Source organism: Salvia splendens, chromosome 19 (assembly GCF_004379255.2).
Source record: "Salvia splendens isolate huo1 chromosome 19, SspV2, whole genome shotgun sequence".
Taxonomy (NCBI): Eukaryota; Viridiplantae; Streptophyta; class Magnoliopsida; order Lamiales; family Lamiaceae; genus Salvia; species Salvia splendens.
The window spans coordinates 24,754,792-24,775,203 of NC_056050.1; the positions used below are offsets into that span (position 1 = coordinate 24,754,792).

At 38.7% G+C, this 20,412-nt stretch overlaps 2 protein-coding genes and 1 long non-coding RNA gene across 8 annotated transcripts; all 3 read left to right on the forward strand.

The window, feature by feature from the left end:
- The first annotated feature begins 4,696 nt into the window (after positions 1 to 4,696).
- LOC121779988 (LEAF RUST 10 DISEASE-RESISTANCE LOCUS RECEPTOR-LIKE PROTEIN KINASE-like 2.7) lies at positions 4,697 to 9,565 on the forward strand. Of its 5 annotated transcripts, none has more exons than XM_042177494.1 (7): positions 4,697 to 5,454; positions 6,827 to 6,850; positions 6,930 to 7,010; positions 7,093 to 7,128; positions 7,550 to 7,663; positions 7,798 to 7,872; positions 8,320 to 9,565. In XM_042177494.1, exons 1-7 carry the CDS (start codon positions 4,812 to 4,814, stop codon positions 9,468 to 9,470), a joined length of 2,124 nt encoding a protein of 707 aa, XP_042033428.1. In that variant the 5' UTR covers positions 4,697 to 4,811; the 3' UTR covers positions 9,471 to 9,565. The 5 variants fall into 5 exon arrangements, with proteins under 5 accessions (XP_042033428.1, XP_042033429.1, XP_042033430.1 ...); XM_042177495.1 differs by having other exon boundaries at positions 4,697 to 5,294; positions 5,374 to 5,454; positions 6,827 to 7,010; XM_042177496.1 differs by lacking the exon at positions 6,827 to 6,850.
- Positions 9,566 to 10,384: 819 nt separating this feature from the next.
- LOC121779458 lies at positions 10,385 to 11,519 on the forward strand. 2 transcript variants are annotated; one of them, XR_006045818.1, is made up of 3 exons: positions 10,385 to 10,820; positions 10,903 to 10,998; positions 11,084 to 11,519. It is a non-coding gene; the product is annotated as an uncharacterized LOC121779458 (long non-coding RNA). The 2 variants fall into 2 exon arrangements; XR_006045817.1 differs by having other exon boundaries at positions 10,903 to 11,519.
- A 7,571-nt stretch (positions 11,520 to 19,090) lies between these two features.
- LOC121779220 (rust resistance kinase Lr10-like) lies at positions 19,091 to 20,068 on the forward strand. The gene has a single exon (XM_042176540.1). It carries the CDS (start codon positions 19,091 to 19,093, stop codon positions 20,066 to 20,068), a length of 978 nt encoding a protein of 325 aa, XP_042032474.1.
- The last annotated feature ends 344 nt before the right edge of the window (positions 20,069 to 20,412 follow it).

The window sequence follows — 20,412 nt, forward strand, 5'->3', positions numbered from 1 at the left end:
TAATTTTGGGGACGATCCAAAATGGAAAAACTAGTCAATTTTTTGGGGAGGGAGAGTATTATTTCGAAAGATTGACTACTTCAACGACATTTTCTCAATTGATTTTAAAAGCGCATGCCAATTGCCAAGTTAAATTTTCAATGAACTTTAAAAGTAAATAACATAAAAAGTATGGTAAATTGGAGTTGAACTCAGACCAATTCAATGCAAGATCTAACGTCCGCCAATTACACCACATTATGCGTCGATGTATATGCGAAATTGAAGTGCTCGAAGACGCGAAAGCCAAACATGTCTTACTTTTTTTAACTTATAAAAAGTCTCCCAAATACAGATATCAATAAATTCTTCAAATTAAATTAAAATGTAAATAAAACTAATAAATTATTTAATAATAAATAATTATTACTAATCTAATTTTTAAAACTATTTTTTTGTTAATTTTAAAAAAAATTATATACACCAATATTTTAAAAAAAATGTAAGATGTCATAAATAATGTTCTATTTAATTCCTCTACTAATCACCTCCTTAACAACATGTAAAAGAAAATTCTCTAAAAGTATAAAGTTTGCCATAATATCAATAGGTTGTTCCGAAACAAAAGACGAAAATACCTTTTAGGAGCTCGAGAGTATTTTGGACCAAAAAATAGTCTAAAAAGTAGAAAAATCTTTCTAGCAATATTACTATCAAAGTTGAAAGATGTGTGTGAATATTTTTAACGAATGGGTTTGCATACTCACGTTTGATAATTGATACTATGAGGAAAATTTAGGTACAAAAAATGATCATTCAGTCTTAATATCCACCTATGATTTGGTATATAAATAGAGTGTGTGAGTTGTGAGAGTGTGAGCTTACAGTTATTATTTTGCCTTATTGGTAGGTGACTTACATTATCCAGCTATGATCACAACTCAGATCTTCCTCACCACTCTGATTCTCTCACTCCATTTCTTCCATATATGAGTACGATCTTTTTAATTCACAGACTATTACTATCCGGCTCTTTAAATTAATTTCTCTTTTAGTAGGACTAAGTCTATTATCTCCCTTTATTGCTATTTTTTCTTTTATTATGTCATTATATGTATGGTGCGATGAAGTTTACAACTTCGTGTTACCTGGTACCTTGAATTACCATTTCAATACTATAATTTGCACCACTTTTCCTTTTATTTTTTTTACTTCATGCAAGTTATTGTATAACTGTTTTACCACAAGTTTTTGATTTGGCCTTATTATGAGCCATTCCTACAAAGTGACAACAAGCTCATGCCAATAAGGTATTCTGACTAGGACATAAAGAAGATGACTAAGAATTTTGAAGATAAACTAGGCGAAGGGGGCTTCGGTTCTGTTTACAAAGGAAACTTCGAAGTGGCCATCTATTGGGAGGATTCATCATGTAAATGTTGTTCTACTAGTTGGATATTGTGCCGAAAGATTCAAGCATGCCCTTGTTTTTTATTTCATGCCAAATGGTTCCCTTGAGAAGTATATCTTCAACTGAGAAAAAGCCTTAATTGGATTGGGATATGAAATTTAAGATTGTAGTTGAAGTGGCTCGATGGATTAAATATTTGCACCATGGTTGTGACATCCGGATCTTGTATTTTGACGTTAAACCTCACAACATACTTCTTGATGACAAGTTTATCCCAAAAATATCAGATTTTGGATTGGCGAAATTATGCTCCACAAATAAGGAGACAGTGACATTGACGACAGCAAGAGGAACCATATGGTATGTTACTCGTGAACTTATCAATAGAAGTATTGGAGTAGTGTATTACAAGGCTGATGTGTATAGTTTCGGGATGTACGTTGTTGATAGAAATATTAAACTTGAACAAAGACTTGACTAGGAACAATGACGAATCTAGTAAGTATTTCCCTAATTGGATATACGACCACTTGAACCAAGTTATGAACATTGGCATTGGAAATGTAGATGAAAATTATGATAGAAACATTGGTCGAAGGATGACTATTGTTGCGTTATGGCTCATACAATGAGTCCAGACAATCGTCCACCCATGAATATAGTGTTGGAGATGTTAGAAGGCAATGCCGAACATCTACAAATTCCTAATATTCCAACGTATATGGCAGGAAATGAACAACAAAGTTGGGCTACGGATTCAAAGAGAATGCTTACATATTATTATTGCATGATAACAATGGTAGTAGCATTATTGAGATTATTAGTAATGCTTGAATTTTTGTTGTCATCTACTTTTCCTAGAAATAACTTCCACTAATTGTGTATTTGTGAGAAAAGAAATGCCTCTCAATGTATTTCATTGTGACAAAAGAAATTTGTTGCGACAATAAATTTCTGCGTGGAGTTAAAATTGTGATGGATGTGTTTGTGGCATTCACTTCAATCAACTATCGCCATTGCTTGAATTTTTGTTGTCATCTACTTTTCCTAGAAATAACTTCCACTAATTGTGTATTTGTGAGAAAAGAAATGCCTCTCAATGTATTTCATAGTGACAAAAGAAATTTGCTGCGACAATAAATTTCTGCGTGGAGTTAAAATTGTGATGGATGTGTTTGTGGCATTCACTTCAATCAACTATCGCCATTGACTCATTGACTTCAATATAAATACTTAAAAACTAATAATCGTGGACATAGACTTTTCAAGATGAATAATTCTTGCCAAATCTAATCTCCTTCATACTCCATATGATAGATATAGTTGTGCACAGCTGGCTGTGCACAACGGTAAATTCAGAGTATTCATAAAATTCCATATTTAAAAGAATTTAACGATAAATTCAGAGTATTCAATGAGGTTATATAGCAGTTTGAATAATCTTTAATATGTTCAAAAGCTTATAGTAATAAATTACTCCATATTTAATGGACTTGAGAAACAAATAACACCAAAAATATGGTAAATGGAGTCGAACTCGGACGGATCAGCAGTTAGAGCACCCGCAACGCGGGCAGCCGGCGTTCTGCGGGCCGTTCCGCCGGAACGACTTCGCAGCGGAACGCGTTGCGGTGCATGGTGTCGTCGAGGAGCCGTTCCCAAGCCGTGCCGGGTACCGACGGCACGACCCGCGGCACGGTCCGTGCCGCCACGCGCTTCGGCGACGTGGCTCTCCCCGCGTCGTGCGTGTCGCCCACTCGCCGGCCCGCGAGTGGGCGACGTCACGTGCTGAAGCAATAATTATTTTTTAAAAAAAATATTCGATTTAATAAAAAAAAAATTTAAACGGTAATATTACCGTTATTTTTTTAACTTTTATTTTTATTTTCTTATTCTATAAATACTCCTAATTCATCCTCATTTCACACACAACTACACATCTATTCTTCCTAAATCAACTTCATTTCCTCTCCAATTTTCATATTCAATCTCTTCACAAAATGTCCGGTGACGGCAACTACGGCGGTGGCGGCTCCGGTGGGTGGGATCTCAACGCGTTCGGCGATTGGGAGACCATGTACAACACACTTGGTGGTTCCAGTTCGTCGACGCCGGGCACCCAGGGGTCGGCGACGCCGGGTGGGTACCAACCACCCACTTTCGATGTGGATGTATACGCTCGACCCGCCACCTCGCGTCTTTCTCAGGGATTGTCCCAGATTCAGGAGGATATCCCCGTTGCTCCCACCCAGGGAGGAGACCGAGGCGGTGGAAGCTCCAGGGCTGTGTCTGAGGCGGCCGAGGAGAAGGAGGAGGAGGAACAGGAGGATGAACCGGAGGATCTGGGCCGGCATCCGTACAGCAACGAAGAAACAAAGGCGGTATACAACGCCTGGCTCACCGTCTTGTACGATCCCATCGTCGGGAATCAACAAGCCGCCAAGTGCTTCTGGGAAAAGGTCCGTGATGTCTACCACCAGACTAAGCCGAAAGGGGCCCGGAAGCGGAAATATACAATGCTCCGTGCTCACTTTTGCCGAGTTGACGTACAGGTCAAAAAATTCTGCGGCATCTACTAGGCCGAAGCGGCGCAATACCAAAGCGGAGCTTCGGGCGCCGACATTCTGAGGGCGGCTTTGCGCGTTTCCACCAGGACACCGGTCTACAGTTCAAATTTGTTGATATTTGGCAGCTCGTCAAGGACGAGGAAAGGTGGGCCGGCGGTGTCCGCTCAAGCTCGGGCTCAACCTCAAAGCGCACGAAGCACACGGCGACCGGCAACTACTCATCTGGTGACACCGGTGAGGCCAGCGAGGGTGAACCGCAGGTGTTTGGGGGTGCGGGGTTTTTAATTGTGTGTTTTTTAGGATTTTAATTGTATGTGTTTTTATTTCTATTGTGTGTTTTTTATTTTTTTAGGATTTTAATTGTGTGTTTTTTTATTTTTTTTAAGTTTAAGTTGTAATTTTTTTTAATGTTGTGTCTTTTTTTAATAAAGTGTGTTTGTTTTAATTGAATTGGGTTGGAAATAAAAATAAGAAATGAAATTGAATGAATAGTAATTTAAGGAACGGTTAAAGAACGGCTAAGGAACGGAGGGTTGCAGGTTCCGTTCCTTAGTTAAGGAATGGAGTAAAAAAGTACAGTGTGGCCCGCAAATAGTAGTTTAAGGAACTGTTTAGGAACGGTATAGGAACAGCGTTGTGGATGGCCTTAGTAAATACGAGTCGAACTCGGACCGGTTCTGTACAAAGATCTTTCGTCTGCCCGCCCAACCCCTTTATATCAATTCAGACGTGTCTAATTACTCATTATTTTGAACTTACTATAAAAAAAAGTCTCCGAAACAGAGGATCGATCTATTTTGTGCATCCTTCTATTTCGAAATATTTGGCATTCTCAACTCTCCAAGCTGCCTGCAATGTCCACAACTCTCCTCTTATTCATCCTTGCTACATTAGATCATTTCTCTCATGCTAAACCTCTCTGCACTCCTTCGTGTGGCGTTATTCGTAACATCAGCTACCCTTCCCGCCTCAAGAGCGACTCCAGCCACTGCGGCTATCTCATATTAACCTGTCGCCACAATCTCACCTCCATCTTTCTCGACTCTCGAAACTTCTATGTGAAAGCCATCGACTACCAAAACTCCACCATCAGAGTGGCTGATGCTTCCCTCAACTATGACAACATATGCTCTTTCCCCATCTCTTCTACTTATTCTAATTTTGAGTTTTCCGATGATTCTGATTACAGTTACTATAATTATGAAGCCACCAATTTGATGAGCTGCCCTAATCCCATGAAGAATTCATCCCTATACACCAACATTTCTACTAATTGTTCTCGAATGAATGATAGATCATATTCATATATAAAGGTCGGACGCATGAGTGCCTCAGAGGTACCGCATCTGTGCCGACTAGATCTCATAGCGATGACGTCGTGGGAGTTTCATGATCTTAAAAATGTATCTCTTTCAGAAATCCACCACTCTCTCTTGTATGGATTTGAACTCACCTTCTGCAACGACTGCGGACCATGGTCTGCTTCCTTCTGGGAGGGTAAGAACGATTTATAAATGTATCTCTTTCAGAAATCCATGGTCTTGTGAATTATAATTGAAGGTTTTTTATTTATCCCATATATAACTAGTTGACTACCAAGTCACAAGGTGAGAATTGTTGTGAATTGTTTCCTAACAGAGTTGGAATATGATATGATTTCTTAATCACTGGTATTTAAACTCTGAATATACGTTTTTTTCGAGGGGGCACTGTTTTTTCAAATTATGATTTCATTATTTTTAATTTAATGTAGTATTTCATAGTGACTAAAGAAAATTGTTGCGACAAGAAATTTCTGCGTGGAGTTAAAATTGTGATGGATGTGTTTGTGGACTTCACTTCAATCAACTATCGCCATTGACTCATTGACTTCAATATATATACTTAAAAAATAATAATCGTGGACATAGACTTTTCAAGATGAATAATTGTGCACAGCTGGCTGCAGCTGCAAAATCAGTATTGTCTAGTAATTTCGCTCAAATGATAGATATTCAAAAAATTCCATATTTAAATGAATTTAACGATAAATTCAGAGTATTCAATGAGGTTATATAGCAGTTTGAATAATCTTTAATATGTTCAAAAGCTTATAGTAATAAATTAGTCCATTTTGAATGGAGTTGAGAAACAAATAACACCAAAAATATGGTAAATGGAGTCGAACTCGGACCGGTTCTGTACATTATTTTCAACATTATATCAATTAACACTGTCTCCTTTATGCGTCTTCGAAATTGAAATGCAGACGTCTCTAATTACTCATTATTTTAAACTTACTATAAAAAGTCTCCGAAACAGAGGATCTATTTTGTGCATGCTTCTATTTCGAAATATTTGGCATTCTGAACCTTCCAAGCTGCCTGCAATGTCCACAACTCTCCTCCTCTTATTCATCCTTACAACATTAGCTCATTTCCCCCATGCTAATCCTCACTGCCCTCCTTCTTCGTGTGGCGTTATTCGTAACATCAGCTACCCTTTCCGCCTCAAGAGCGACTCCAGCCACTGCGGCCATCGCATATTAACATGCCACCACAATCTCACCTCCATCTTTCTCGACTCTCGAAACTACTATGTCAAAGCCATCGACTACCAAAACTCCACCATCAGATTGGTTGATGCTTCCCTCAACTATGACAACATATGCTCTTTCCCCATCTCTACTGTTCATTACCGTTACTTTTCCAATGATTCTGATTACAGTTACTATATCCCAATAAATTATAATTCTACCTATCGATATGATTATAAAGCCACCCCTATCAATTTGATGAGCTGCCCTAATCCCATGAAGAATTCATCCCTCTACACCAACATTTCTACTAAATGTTCTCGAATGAATGATAGACCATATTTATATATAAAGGTCGGACGCATGCGTGCCTCAGAGGTACAGGATCTGTGCCGACTAGATCACATAGCGATGACGTCGTGGGAGTTTCATGATCTGAAAAATGTATCTCTTTCAGAAATCCACCACTCTCTCTTGTATGGATTTGAACTCACCTTCTGCAACGACTGCGGACCATGGCCTAGTCCCTTCTGGTGGGGTAAGAATCATAGAATATCATTGTATAATACTCCTCTAATAATGATTTTGTGCTTATGAAAATCACCTCTCTATATCTACAGATCTGCTGCTTCACCCAATTGCTCTACTCATTATTGGTGAGATCGTCCGTTAGTATATTCCCTCTTCAATTTTGTTTTCTTTATCAATTTTATTTAAAGAAGCTACAATTTAATGGAATTAATATGCTTAATCAATACTCCCTCCGCCCACCATTTAAAGTGCCATTTTGACTCAACACGGTTTTAAAAAATTATATAACTTTGTGAAGGATAGTAAATAGAGAAAATGAGTGGAATGTGAAACCCATTTATAGTATTAATTTTATATTGAATTGTAAGTGTAAAAGTTGGTGGGATGTGAGATCCGCATACTAAAAGTTGAATAAAGTAAATGGTTCTATAAATCATGGACAAACCATAATGGCAAAAGGGTTCTTTAAATCATGAACGGAGGGAGTACTTAAGATTCGGCCCGGGTTTTTCTACATATTATAACTTGGTCGTAAAAATATTGCAGGTTTGCTATGTGCAATGGTAGGCCCTCCTATATTCACCATCTTTGGAATCGGCCCGGTATCACTGGGCTTATATCAAACTTTGTCTTTTTTTGGCGACAGAATAATATCTCCCCGTAAGAAACCTTATATAATGCATGCATAAACACATAAATTCCATGAATATATAAGTGATGAATAAAATAAGTATCTCAATTTTAATTAATTAGGCGTAATTCGTGATATTAGCGATCATTTCTTTTTGGTGTAGTTGTTGCAGGCGACGACGTTTTCCCATCTGCTCAAGAATGTATTGAATTTGTAATTGGTGCGCTCCCTTGTTTAAGTATATGCACTACCTACTATTTCAGGCTTTTATTTTTAAGCAACTTTTCCATTTTAAAGATATTAAAAAGGATTAAAGGTGACTAATGGAAGTCCATTTAAGTAATATATAGAAAGTAGATGCATGTGCTAGTAATATGCATGCTAAATATCATATCGGGAAACAGTATTCCAAATTTAAAAATTGAACTAGGTATTACTAAATCATGTAAGTGCTACAATATGTATATTGAATATATAAAAGGAAAAGTAAAATAGCAAAACAATTACTTATAGTCTATAGAACCATATAATGCTAGAATTCCTGCACAGTAAGAAGTACTAATTTAGAAATTTATATTCTCTTAATTTTAAATATTATTAGTTATAAATGTACACAGAAACTTGTACATATAAATTCAACATCAATTGATGATTTTTATTTTATCTTTTTCACTTGTCATGGCAGAATTGATCATCATGCTGCCAAGAGTTATCCTTTTTCCTGTTGCTATGTGGCTTTTGATCAAGAAATTTCGGAGAAGGCATAGGTCCATGTATGCAAGAATCGAAAGTTTCTTACGAAGTGACAACCAACTCACACCAATTAGATATTCATATTCAGACATTAAGAAGATGACAGGAGGCTTTCAAGACAAACTAGGTGAAGGTGGCTACGGTTCTGTCTACAAAGGGAAGCTCCGAAGTGGCTTTCATGTAACAGTCAAATTACTCGGAAAATCTGGAGGAAGTGGACAAGACTTCATGAATGAAATTGCAACTATTGGAAGGATCCACCATGTCAATGTGGTGAAACTTGTTGGATATTGTGCACACGGCTCCAAACGTGCACTTATCTATGATTTCATGCCCAACGGTTCCCTTGAAAAATATCTTTTCAATAGAGACAAAACGATCTCATTGAGTTGGGATACGAAGTTTGAGATTGCAGTTGGTGTTGCTCGTGGGATTGAGTATCTACACCGAGGGTGTGATGTTCAGATCTTGCATTTCGACATTAAGCCTCATAACATACTTCTTGATGATAACTTCATCCCGAAAATATCAGATTTTGGGCTAGCAAAGTTTTTCTCAACAGGTAAAACCACTGTGACTATGACTGCTGCTAGAGGAACCATAGGATATGTTGCTCCTGAACTGATTAGCAGAAGTATTGGAGCAGTCTCTTACAAGGCTGATGTTTATAGTTTCGGGATGTTGTTAATGGAAATGGTAAGTTTGAAGAAAGACTTGATAGGAAACAATGACGATTCGAGTCAATATTTTCCGTATTGGATATATGACTACTTCAACCTAGGGAAGGACATTGAAGTCGTGAATGGTGGTGATGATGCTAGTTGGAGGAAATTTGGTCGGAAGATGACAATAGTTGCATTATGGTGCATACAGATGTGTCCTGACCATCGTCCCTCAATGAACAAAGTGTTGGAAATGTTGGAGGGTGATGTTGATCGTCTAAATATTCCCGAGTATCCTTCTCAATCTATTCAAACTGCCGTAGATCAAACATGTTCCACTGATTCAGTACCACTGCTGGAACATGATGATGCTTCACCTAGTGTTGAGATTATCGTTGAAGAATTGCAGAGCTTGTCATAATGAAAATGGCCTAAATATTGTAACATGTAGTAGTCTTTTATGTGGGCGGTGGGACCCATTATAAAATTTTATAAGTCATTACTATCTTTTATTTATATTTTATTTTCCTTATAGGTTATAGCTTAAGTTAGAGAATATGATAAACAAATTATTCATTTTGTATGTATAAAATTTAATGTGCCGAAACATTTACTTTTCAAATCATCCATTATTATCGTGTTAATTTGACAGGGATACCAATTGGTAAATAAAAGAGATTAAAATGTTCAATTATTGATTGACCTAAGCTAAACATGCGGCGCAAGATATGGTCTCCTAGAATTTTAATTCCTCCTTGGAGATGAGACTGTTTCTATAGATATTTGATTTAATGATTTAGTGTCACTTTCCTTTCAAAGAAATAAATAAAAGTCAAAGAAAAGGAAGTAGATAAATAAATAAAAGTCAAAGAAAAGGAAGTAGATGAAAAAATGTTGAACTAATGAATAGTTGTAAGAATGAGGAACAAATCAATGTAACTTATTGCAAAAACATTAGTTGAATGTGATTGTGCATGTGTTATATATATATGGTTCATCTCATGTAAAAAAAATATTAAGTTGAGCTCATCTTGATATATAACTTAAATAAGAATTGTGGCACCAACTGCATCGTAAATGAAAATAAAATTAATACTACTAATAATTTCTTGACTTTTCTTGCAAATATCCATAAAACCAAAGTCAATGCAAGAGATGAAGATATTCATTAATTGATGAACCTTCCCTCTAACAACCAACCCAAGGTAGTTATAATTCTGTCACTTTCTTTTAAATTAATAAATGATTAAGGGAAGTAGACTCATCAAATATTGGTATGGAGAAGAAGAATTAAAGTATGTGTTCCTAATCTGAATCAAATCAATCAACAAAATGATGAAATGTTTTCCATATGTGTTGATTGTATTAGTAATAGTAGTATGTTGTGATGCAAAGTGCAGCCCTTCTTCATGTGGCATCCTCAGCAACATTAGCTGCTGTGACCTGCGAAAACAATGTGGCCTACATCTCTTCCAACTCTAACTACTATGTCAAAACAATCGACCACGAAAACTCCACCATCAGGCTCGTTGATGCGTCCATTGTTAACGATGAAATCTGCTCATTCCCTGTTGTTTCTCCAAATGCCTTTAGCATCTTCAATACCCATGATCCTCTTCCTTACCGAGTTTCGACACCAATAAACCCTATTAATTTTTTGCAGGTCTGTTATGTGCAGTGGTAAGCCCTCCGGTATTCACCATCTTTGGATTCGCAGCTGTATCATTGCTCTTCTGTTATACACCATCTATCTTTTTCACCGTGATTCAACGTAAGAATCCTTATATATATACGTTACCGATATATATTCACTCTTGTTTTGGCTTATGATGTATAATTTGTTGTGCTTGCAGTTGCAGCGGTGAAAGTCGGATCAGGGTCTTATACCTATCTACTGCCTGGTGCACTCGATTTTTATGCGGCCAGATTACAGACTTATCTACTGCCGGGTGCGCTCTCATTTTACTTTTGTGACTAAATGATAATAACAACTGTATTCATAGCAAAGATTTCAGTTTCTTCCATGTTTCTCAGCCTTTATCTTAAGCACCATCATCTATGCATCAAGGGTCTTCACCTTCCCGTTGGTGGTGCGTCTTTTGATTTACAAATTCCGCACAAGGCGTCTCTCCTTACATGAAGATATAGAATCATTTCTACAAAGTGACAACAAACTCTCCCCAATTAGGTACTCTTATTCGGGCCTCAAAAAAATGACCAAAAGTTTTCGAAATAAACTAGGTCAAGGAGGTTACGGTTCAGTTTACAAAGGCAAGCTCCGAAGCGGACATGATGTTGCAGTCAAACTCTTGGGGAAATCGGGAGGAAAAGGGCTGGACTTCATGAATGAAATCGCAACTATTGGAAGGATACACCATGTCAATGTTATCAAATTAGCCGGATATTGTGCGCATGGCTCCAAACTAGCCCTTGTCTTCGATTTCATGACTAATGGATCTCTTTAAAAGTACATCTTCAATCGAGAAAACATGAAGCCCTTGAATTGGGACACGAAGTTTGAAACTTTTCATATTTAAAATTGATATAATTTTGATGGACGGTCCAAAATGATAAAATTAGTCTTTTTTTTGGATGGGGTAGTAATATTATCGGCTTCAAGTATTTATTTGTAAATGGGTCAAAGTTCGTTAGCCAAGTTGGATCTTCAGTTGATGTAGTATTTATTTTTTGCTCAAGTAACATGACTAAGTATTCACCTAAACATGAGGAACAAGATATTGACCTAGAAATATTTGTTATGATAATAGTACTATTGTTTAGGCTCTATTTGGGGTAGAATGAATTAGGGGTGAGTTTATCTTGAATTAGTAAGCCAGAAGTTCATTATTCCGTAATTTTCTAATTCTTAACATTATGGAGTAACATTTTCACACCTGAATAAACATAAATTAATATCCATAAAACCAAAGTCAATAGAAGAGAGACGTTCAAGAATTATAATTAAGTGAAGGTGACTTATCAACTATGCCGACCCTAGGTAGTGATAATTCTGAAACTATCTTTAAAATTAATAGAGTGATTAAGTGAACTAGACTTATCTAATAAAAAGGAAGAAAGTCTGTGTTGTTAATCTGAATCAAATCAAACAACAATATGATGAAATATTTTTCATATATGTTGATTGTATTAGTAATAGTAGTACTCAATTTATTTGTATGTTGTGATGCAAAGTGCAGCCCTTCCGCGTGCGGCGTTCTGAGCAACATTAGCTCCCCTTCTTAGAGATGGTAATCGAGAGAGGAGATGATTTGCATATTGGCAAAAGGAATTAAGAGTGGAAGATTGTCTGTATTGCTTGATGAATCAACGATTTACAGCCCCTCAGTTTATTGGGAAGTTATTTCCCTATCTATGGTAATTACAATAAATTGTAATCAATCTATTCTAGGAATTAATACAATGTAATCAATCCTAGTCTATCACTGATTTTGTGCAATCTTCTCTCTTTGTGGGATATTCCCTTTTGATATGGTTTGACACTCCCCCTCAAGTTGAGAAACGGTATCTCCGATACTCAACTTGCCTAAAATCTCCTTGAAAGCTTTCGGATGAACTGCCTTGGTCAAGATGTCTGCCAACTGTTCTTCTGATCGTACAAATGGGAACTCAATGGTACCTGCCTCGAGATTTTCTTTAATGAAGTGACGGTCAACTTCCACATGTTTAGTTCTGTCATGTTGCACCGGATTTTCTGAGATGCTGATTGCTGCTTTGTTGTCGCAAAATAATTGACTTTTCCTCGTAGGTGGGTAGCCAATTTCCGTTAACAACCTCCTTAACCACATTATTCCCATAAGTCCACTTTTGATTCCTCTGAACTCAGCTTCTGCACTAGACAAGGCCACCACCTTTTGTTTCTTGCTTCTCCAAGTGACAAGGTTGCCTCCAACGAAGGTGAAGTAGCCTCCTGTAGACTTTCTATCGACGGGGTTACTTGCCCAATCTGCATCGGTGTATCCGTCGATTTCTAGAGTTTCTTTCTTAGCTAAGAACACTCCATATTCTACCGTCCCTTTCAGATATCGAACAATCCTCAAGGCGGCATCCATGTGGTCAGCTTGTGGTTGGTGCATGAACTGACTAACTATGCCAACTGCATAAGTAATATCTGGCCGAGTGTGGGATAAATAGATAAGCTTCCCTACCAATCGTTGATACCGTTCGCGATCTGCAAGTACGGCTCCTTCTTCTATCTTCAAGCCGTGGTTTGGGATCATGGGAGTTTCTGCCGGTTTGCACTCCAATAGGCCCGTCTCTGCCAATAGATCAAGGACGTACTTCTTTTGCCTTAGAAATATTCCGTGCCTCGATCTTAACACTTCAATTCCAAGAAAGTATTTCAATGCTCCAAGATCTTTCATTTCAAATTCCTTGAATAGATTCTCTCGCAGGCTTTGAATTTCCTCACTATCATCCCCTGTGATGATCATATCGTCTACGTAGATAATTAGGCATGTAATCTTGTCTCCCCTTTTTTTCGTAAAGAGTGTGTGGTCTGACTGACTCTGTTTGAACCCTTGTTTGGCCATAGTCTGACAAAATCTTCCAAACCAGACTCTTGGGGACTGCTTTAGTCCATACAAGGTTTTTCTCAAACGACACACTTGTCCTGTTCTGAAATCTGCCGCACAACCCGGTGGCACTTCCATATATACTTCTTTATTTTCTTCTAATTCTCCATGAAGAAAGGCATTGGTGACGTCGAACTGATGTAGGGGCCAATCTTTGCATGCTGCTACAGACAGTAAAGCTCGAACCGTGTTAAGCTTGGCAACTGGGGAGAAGGTTTCTTCATAGTCTATTCCATACACTTGTGTGTATCCTTTCGCCACAAGCCTCGCCTTGTATCTCTCGATTGAACCATCTGCTCTTCTTTTGATGGTAAAAATCCATCTACATCCAACAGGCTTCTTCCCATTAGGTAATGTGCACTTCTCCCACGTTTCATTTTTGATGAGTGCATCTATTTCTTTCTTCATAGCTTCTCTCCAGTGCTTGTGTCTTGATGCCTCCTCAAATGATTGAGGAATTTCCTCTTCTTCGTACAGGGCGGCTTCGAATGCTCGGGCCATTTCTGATAATTGTCCTTGTGCGGTATTCGCCATAGAATATCTGCCCCTTCTTCCTTTCCAATCTGGTGAGTACCTCCGAGGTGGGACTCCTCTTGTACTTCTTGGAGGTAGCTCATATGACTGTTCCGTATCTCCATCACCTCTACTCGTTCCACATTCGGCCTCATTGTTCCTATCCATATTAGTACTTTCAGGAGAAATGCTATCAATATTGGAATTATGTACCTCAGGATTCAAAGCCGGGGTTGATCTCTGGTCAATGTCACTTTGCACTTCGTTCTGTACTACTGGGTTTGACGGCCCGGTGGTGCTGTTAACCTCGTCTGTTGGACCAACCTCTGTGACAGGATCTGGCGATGACTCTCCCCCAGAGTGGTTTTCCCTTGGAACAGTGTTGGGTATGGGTGTAGGTAGCCAATTTAGTAAGTCACTATTCGGATGTTCATCTGAAGTTGGTGTCTCCCCCTGACTACTAGATTGGCTGTAAAAGAATTCTCCTTCCACAAAATCACAATTCAAGGTGGTATGTATCTGGCGAGTGGTTGGGTCATAGCACCTATACCCTTTCTGATTTTTTCCATAGCCAAGAAATATACATTTTAGGGCACATGGGGAAAATTTGGTACGTTCGTGTTTAGGGATATGAACGAAGACAGTACACCCGAACACCCTGGGTTCTAAAGACAAGGATGATGGAAGTTCAAAGTGTTGGGAAAAAATGTCGAGGGGAGTTTTGAAGTTTAGGATCCCAGTGGGTAAGCGGTTCATAAGGTACACTGATGTAGCTACAGCTTCGGGCCAAAAGGACTTGGGTACTTTGGAGTCAAGGAGAATGGCTCGGGTGATTTCTAGGATATATCGATTTTTTCTTTCTGCAACCCCATTCTGTTCGGGAGTATAGGCACATGATGTTTGGTGAACTAATCCCTTTTCCCTGAAAAAGTTTTGCATTTTTCCGTTGACAAACTCCCCCCCGTTATCTGACCTAAGGATTTGAATTGTTTGGTGATATTGAGTTTGGATTAGGGTAAAGAATTCAGTGAATTTGTCAAACACTTCGGACTTATGTTTCAAGAAATAAATCCAAGTCATGCGAGAATAGTCATCAATAAAGAGCACGAAATATCGAAAACCTTGTCCCCCAGTAATAGGAGCGGGGCCCCAAACATCAGAATGTATTAAAGCAAAAGGAGTTTTCATTCTTGTATTATTCAACTTAAAAGTATGTCTGTGACTTTTGGCTAGCAAACAAGTTTCACAATGGAAGGAATTCATAGAGGTCGCTAACTTAGGAAAAAGCATGCGTAAATACCCTATGGACGGATGTCCTAACCGACGATGCCAAAGCCAAGCCTGCCTGTCCGTTGGTCCGTGAGTCAGCATTGCAACACTCTGTTGGGCTATCTCATCCACATAGTACAGTCCGTTGCGCTCAGTGCCACGCCCAATTATCGTCCCCGTCTTGATATCCTGTAGCATGCAAAATTGAGGTTGCATCAGTAACTTGCAATTCAGTTCTTTAGTCACATGACTAATAGAGAGGAGCTTATGTGATAATGATGGCACAAAAAGGCAATTAGATAGGCATAAAGTGGGCGAAATATTAATTGTGCCTGCCCCTTGGACCCGGGCTAGGTCCCCACTGGCCGTCTGGACATAGGACTTGGTGGATTTTGAGATAGTTTGAAAATCAGATGCATCAAACGACATCGTGTCAGTTGCGCCACAATCAAAAATCCAATGGGTATCTTTAGGGCCTGTTTGGGACATAGAGGAACAAGCTAAGGCATCAAAGGAATTTTTACAAGATATAGATGGTAGGTTTCCAAGGTTTTCACAAATTTGGGGTGCAATCTGTAATGTTTTTGCTGTGTGGGGGTCAGATTGGATGTTTCGGGTTTTGTGGGGGTCCAGAGTGAAATTTTCAGGTTTTCTGGGGTGGTTTCGTGTTTTATGGGATTTTTGGGGTAGAATCAGAGAAGTATTTTCGGCTCGGGGGTCAGAGGCGGATTTTTGAGAGATTGGGGGTGGATTTCGGGAGGTATTTTCGGCTTGGGGTTCGAATTGGGATTTTCGGGAAGGTTTGGGGCCGATTTGTGAGGGTTGAAACTTGGAGGATTTATTGGAAAGGATCTCGTTTCTTCCATGAAACCCAGCTGCCTCCCCCTTCAGTGAAACCCCAGCCGTTCTCTCCGCCGAGTCCTCTTCAGTGGGGAACCTTGCTGCCTTGTCTCTATCGCCGGAATTGGATACCACTTCGGCATATGATGGAGGTTGGTTTGGCAGTGGCGGTGGCGGTTGGAGGGGCATATACTGGCTGCCAATATTTGGCAGAGGTTGTTGAGTGGGCAATGAAGGCATAGGGTGCTGGTGAAGGGAAAGTGGCTGGGAAGCTGTATGCGGCGGCAATTGAGCGGCAATTGAAGTGTTAAGCTGCTGTTTTCTTATTTGGTTCTGACCAATCTGACCAGAAACTGATACTGAAGCCTGGATAGCAGGCTGCTGATTTGAGATAGCTGATGGAGGTTGGCGACGCGTGACGACGGTGGTAAGTTCCTTCCCGGCGTAGGCAGCCGTTGGCTCTCTCCTCACGGCGGCGGCCGCTGCTTGTGCTGCAGATCTTCTTTCGGTGGCTGGAGGGACTGATTTTGTCCCGGTTGCAACATTGATGGAGGATGTTGATCCTCTCCCAGCAGCGGCGGCATGTTGTTCGTTGCACCGCTGGTAGGTTGTTTCTTTGTATTGAGCAATCAACGTTGATATGCATTCAAGGAGTGATTCAGAATCGAGAATATGGGGTATTTGGATTGTACTCACGATTTTTGTATTTGTGAAGTTTTCTGCGGAAGGTGTCACGCTAGTGACCGATCCACATGATCGATACTGCTCTGATACCATCTTAGAGATGGTAATCGAGAGAGGAGATGATTTGCATATTGGCAAAAGGAATTAAGAGTAGAAGATTGTCTGTATTGCTTGATGAATCAACGATTTACAGCCCCTCAGTTTATAGGGAAGTTATTTCCCTATGGTAATTACAATAAATTGTAATCAATCTATTCTAGGAATTAATACAATGTAATCAATCCTAGTCTATCACTGATTTTGTGCAATCTTCTCTCTTTGTGGGATATTCCCTTTTGATATGGTTTGACACCCCTTTCCGGCTCAAAGGCGACCCCAAAAACTGTGGCGACCGCAGATTTGAACTGCGCTGCAAAGACAATGTCACCTCCATCTCTCTCAACCATCACAACTATTATGTCAAAGCAATCAACTACCATAATTCCACCATCAGGCTTGTTGATGCTTCCATTGTTAAAAATGACATGTGCTCTTTCCCTATTGTTTCTTCATATTCCTTTACCTTCCTCTATGATAATCCTAATCCTATTCCTTACCGAATTCCAACAACGCAAAACCCTATTAACTTTGTAAGCTGCTCACATCAACTCAACAACTCTTCCTTCTTTACAGATGTTACAACTCATTGTGCCTCTAGTTCATCATCCCTTCTTTCGACGCATGCTTATATCAAGGTCGGCCACTTGAATGCGTCTGAGCTGCCACATTTGTGCACAGTTGAACTCATAGTGTTGACTTCATGGCCGGAATTTAAGGATTTTGACAATGTTTCGTTGTCTGAAATCCACCAATCTCTCTTGTACGGATTCGAACTTGTCGTCTGCCTCAAGTGCTATTATAACACACGTAAGGCTCAAGTTGTGATTACTTCTATCAATACATTTCTTCTGTTTATCTATGTGCTAATGCTTTTTCACTCGGATAAATGCAGCCAGATTTTTTCCATCCAGCTTCGTCGGTACACTCCATTTTCACTCATTCTCAGCTCTTTAATTATTGTATGCTTAACTAAAGGTTACTTGTATACATATCTTTGAATATGCAGGTATGTACCCGGTTCTTCTGATAATTGTAGGTGCGCACTTAATTCATGAATCGTTAAATGCAGTTGTGATATATGCAACACTCAATCTTAACGACAAACTATAGAAGATAATACAAAAAGGTCATTATTAGTTGGTTTTTAGCTCATTTTTGAAATGATTGAACTAAAAACAAACAAAAAAATGAATAATGTGTTACCTAAAAATGATGATAATGACAGTTCTGCAATTCTACATTGGGAATTAGTTCCATTTTGATCACAGTCCTCTTTAAATATTCAGCTTTTTTTCCAAAGCTATTTTGCTTTGATATAAACAAAAAGTTATAAAAAAAAACATGAATATTTGCAGGTCTGTTATGTGCAATGTTAAGCCCTCCTGTGTTCACCATCATTGGATTCGCAGCTGTAGCAATGCTCTTATATTATACAACATCCCTCTTTCTCACCGTGATTCAACGTAATAACAATCCCTGTATACGTTACCAATCTTTATTTTTACTCTTATATTAATTCATTGTGCTTGCAGCGGTCAGAAGCGGATCACAGCCTTACAATTATCTATTTCCTGGTACACTCTCATTTTATTTTTCTTACTAATTCGTCAATAGTCTACAATAACATCCAATAGTATTAGGGTAGCTCTATAAAATAACATCAACTCTCTTTTCCAACATGATTCAACATCATAACAATCTTTGCATCATTTGCTTCCTGAGTCACGCAATTGTTTTATACTCTTGCAGCGGCCAGATCACATACTTATCTACTGCCTGGTGCGCTCTCATTTTACTTTTGTTACTAGAAGATAATAACAAGTGTATTCTTAGCAAAGATTTGAGTTTCTTCCATGTCGTCTCAGCCCTCATCTTATGCATCATCATTTGTGCATCAAGGGTCTTCACCTTCCCTTTGGTGGCGCGCTTTTTGATTTACAAATTCCGAACAAGGCGTCTCTCCTCACATGAAGATATAGAATCATTTCTACAAAGTGACAATAAACTCGCCCCAATTAGGTACTCCTACTCTGACATCAAAAAAATGACTAAAGGTTTTCAAGATAAACTAGGTCAAGGAGGCTACGGTTCTGTTTACAAAGGCAAGCTTCGAAGTGGCCTTCATGTAGCAGTCAAACTCCTGGGAAAATCGGAGCGAAAAGGGCAGGACTTTATGAATGAAATTGCAACAATTGGAAGGATACATCATGTAAATGTTGTTAAACTAGCTGGATACTGTGCACATGGGTCCAAACTTGCTCTTGTCTTTGATTTCATGACTAATGGTTCTCTTGAGAAGTATCTTTTCAATCGAGATAACATGAAAACTTTGAATTGGGACACAAAGTTTGAGATTGCAGTTGGGGTTGCTCGTGGGATTGAGTATTTGCATCGAGGCTGCGATATTCAGATTCTACATTTCGACATCAAGCCTCATAATATACTACTAGATGATAAATTCGTCCCCAAAATAACTGATTTCGGGTTAGCAAAGTTTTGCTCTACAGGTAAAAGTACAGTAAGCTTGACTACAGCGAGAGGAACCATAGGATATGTTGCTCCTGAACTGATCAACAGAAGTATGGGAGCAGTTTCTTTCAAGGCAGACGTGTATAGTTTCGGAATGTTATTGATTGATATGGTGGGCTTGAAGAGAGACTTGAGAAGAAAGAATGGCAATTCGAGCAAGTATTTTCCATACTGGATATATGATTGTTTTGAGCAAGGTAAGGATATTGAAATTGAAGAAGCGGAATGTGATGATGAGAATTCGAGTAGAAAGAGTATTGTTAAAAAGATGACCATAGTTGCATTGTGGTGCATATTGATGAGTCCAGATGATCGTCCATCAATGAATAACGTGTTAGAGATGCTGGAAGGTGATGTTGAACGTTTGCAAATTCCGTCTCAATCGACTCAAAATGGAGTGGGTTTTGATCAGATCGAAATTACATCTTCCTCTGATTCTGTTTCCTTATTTCATAATGAGGATGCTTCAATATGCGTGGAGAACCATATGTGAAAACAAATTTAGCCGTCTTTTCAATTCTTGTACGATATTTTTGTTCCAAATACATTATTAGGTTATGTTTAATTTTATTTACCGAATCTCGTGATATCCTTAATTTTCATGTTAGCCGAGAAAATATTTGATGTAAGTTATTTTTTAAAATTAGAATAGGAGAAATATTTTTATACTCGCTAGCCCACGGTATCAAATTCTAGATACACCTCTACTTATGAATCTGATCGTGTTATATTTGATGTAAGGAATTAAAATGTTCAATTATTGTTAGACCTCAGCTAAACATGCAGAGGAGACTGTTTCTATATATTTAAGTCAAGCAAACAGATGAAAAAAAATTA

Coding starts and splice junctions, on each gene's coding strand:
- LOC121779988 (XM_042177492.1), top strand. CDS start 6,113: ATGGAGTCGAACTCGGACCGGTTCTGTACATTATTTTCAACATTATAT. Junction 7,011..7,092: donor GCCTAGTCCCTTCTGGTGGG/GTAAGAATCATA, acceptor CTATATCTACAG/ATCTGCTGCTTCACCCAATT. Junction 7,129..7,549: donor AATTGCTCTACTCATTATTG/GTGAGATCGTCC, acceptor AAAATATTGCAG/GTTTGCTATGTGCAATGGTA.
- LOC121779220 (XM_042176540.1), top strand. CDS start 19,091: ATGACTAAAGGTTTTCAAGATAAACTAGGTCAAGGAGGCTACGGTTCT.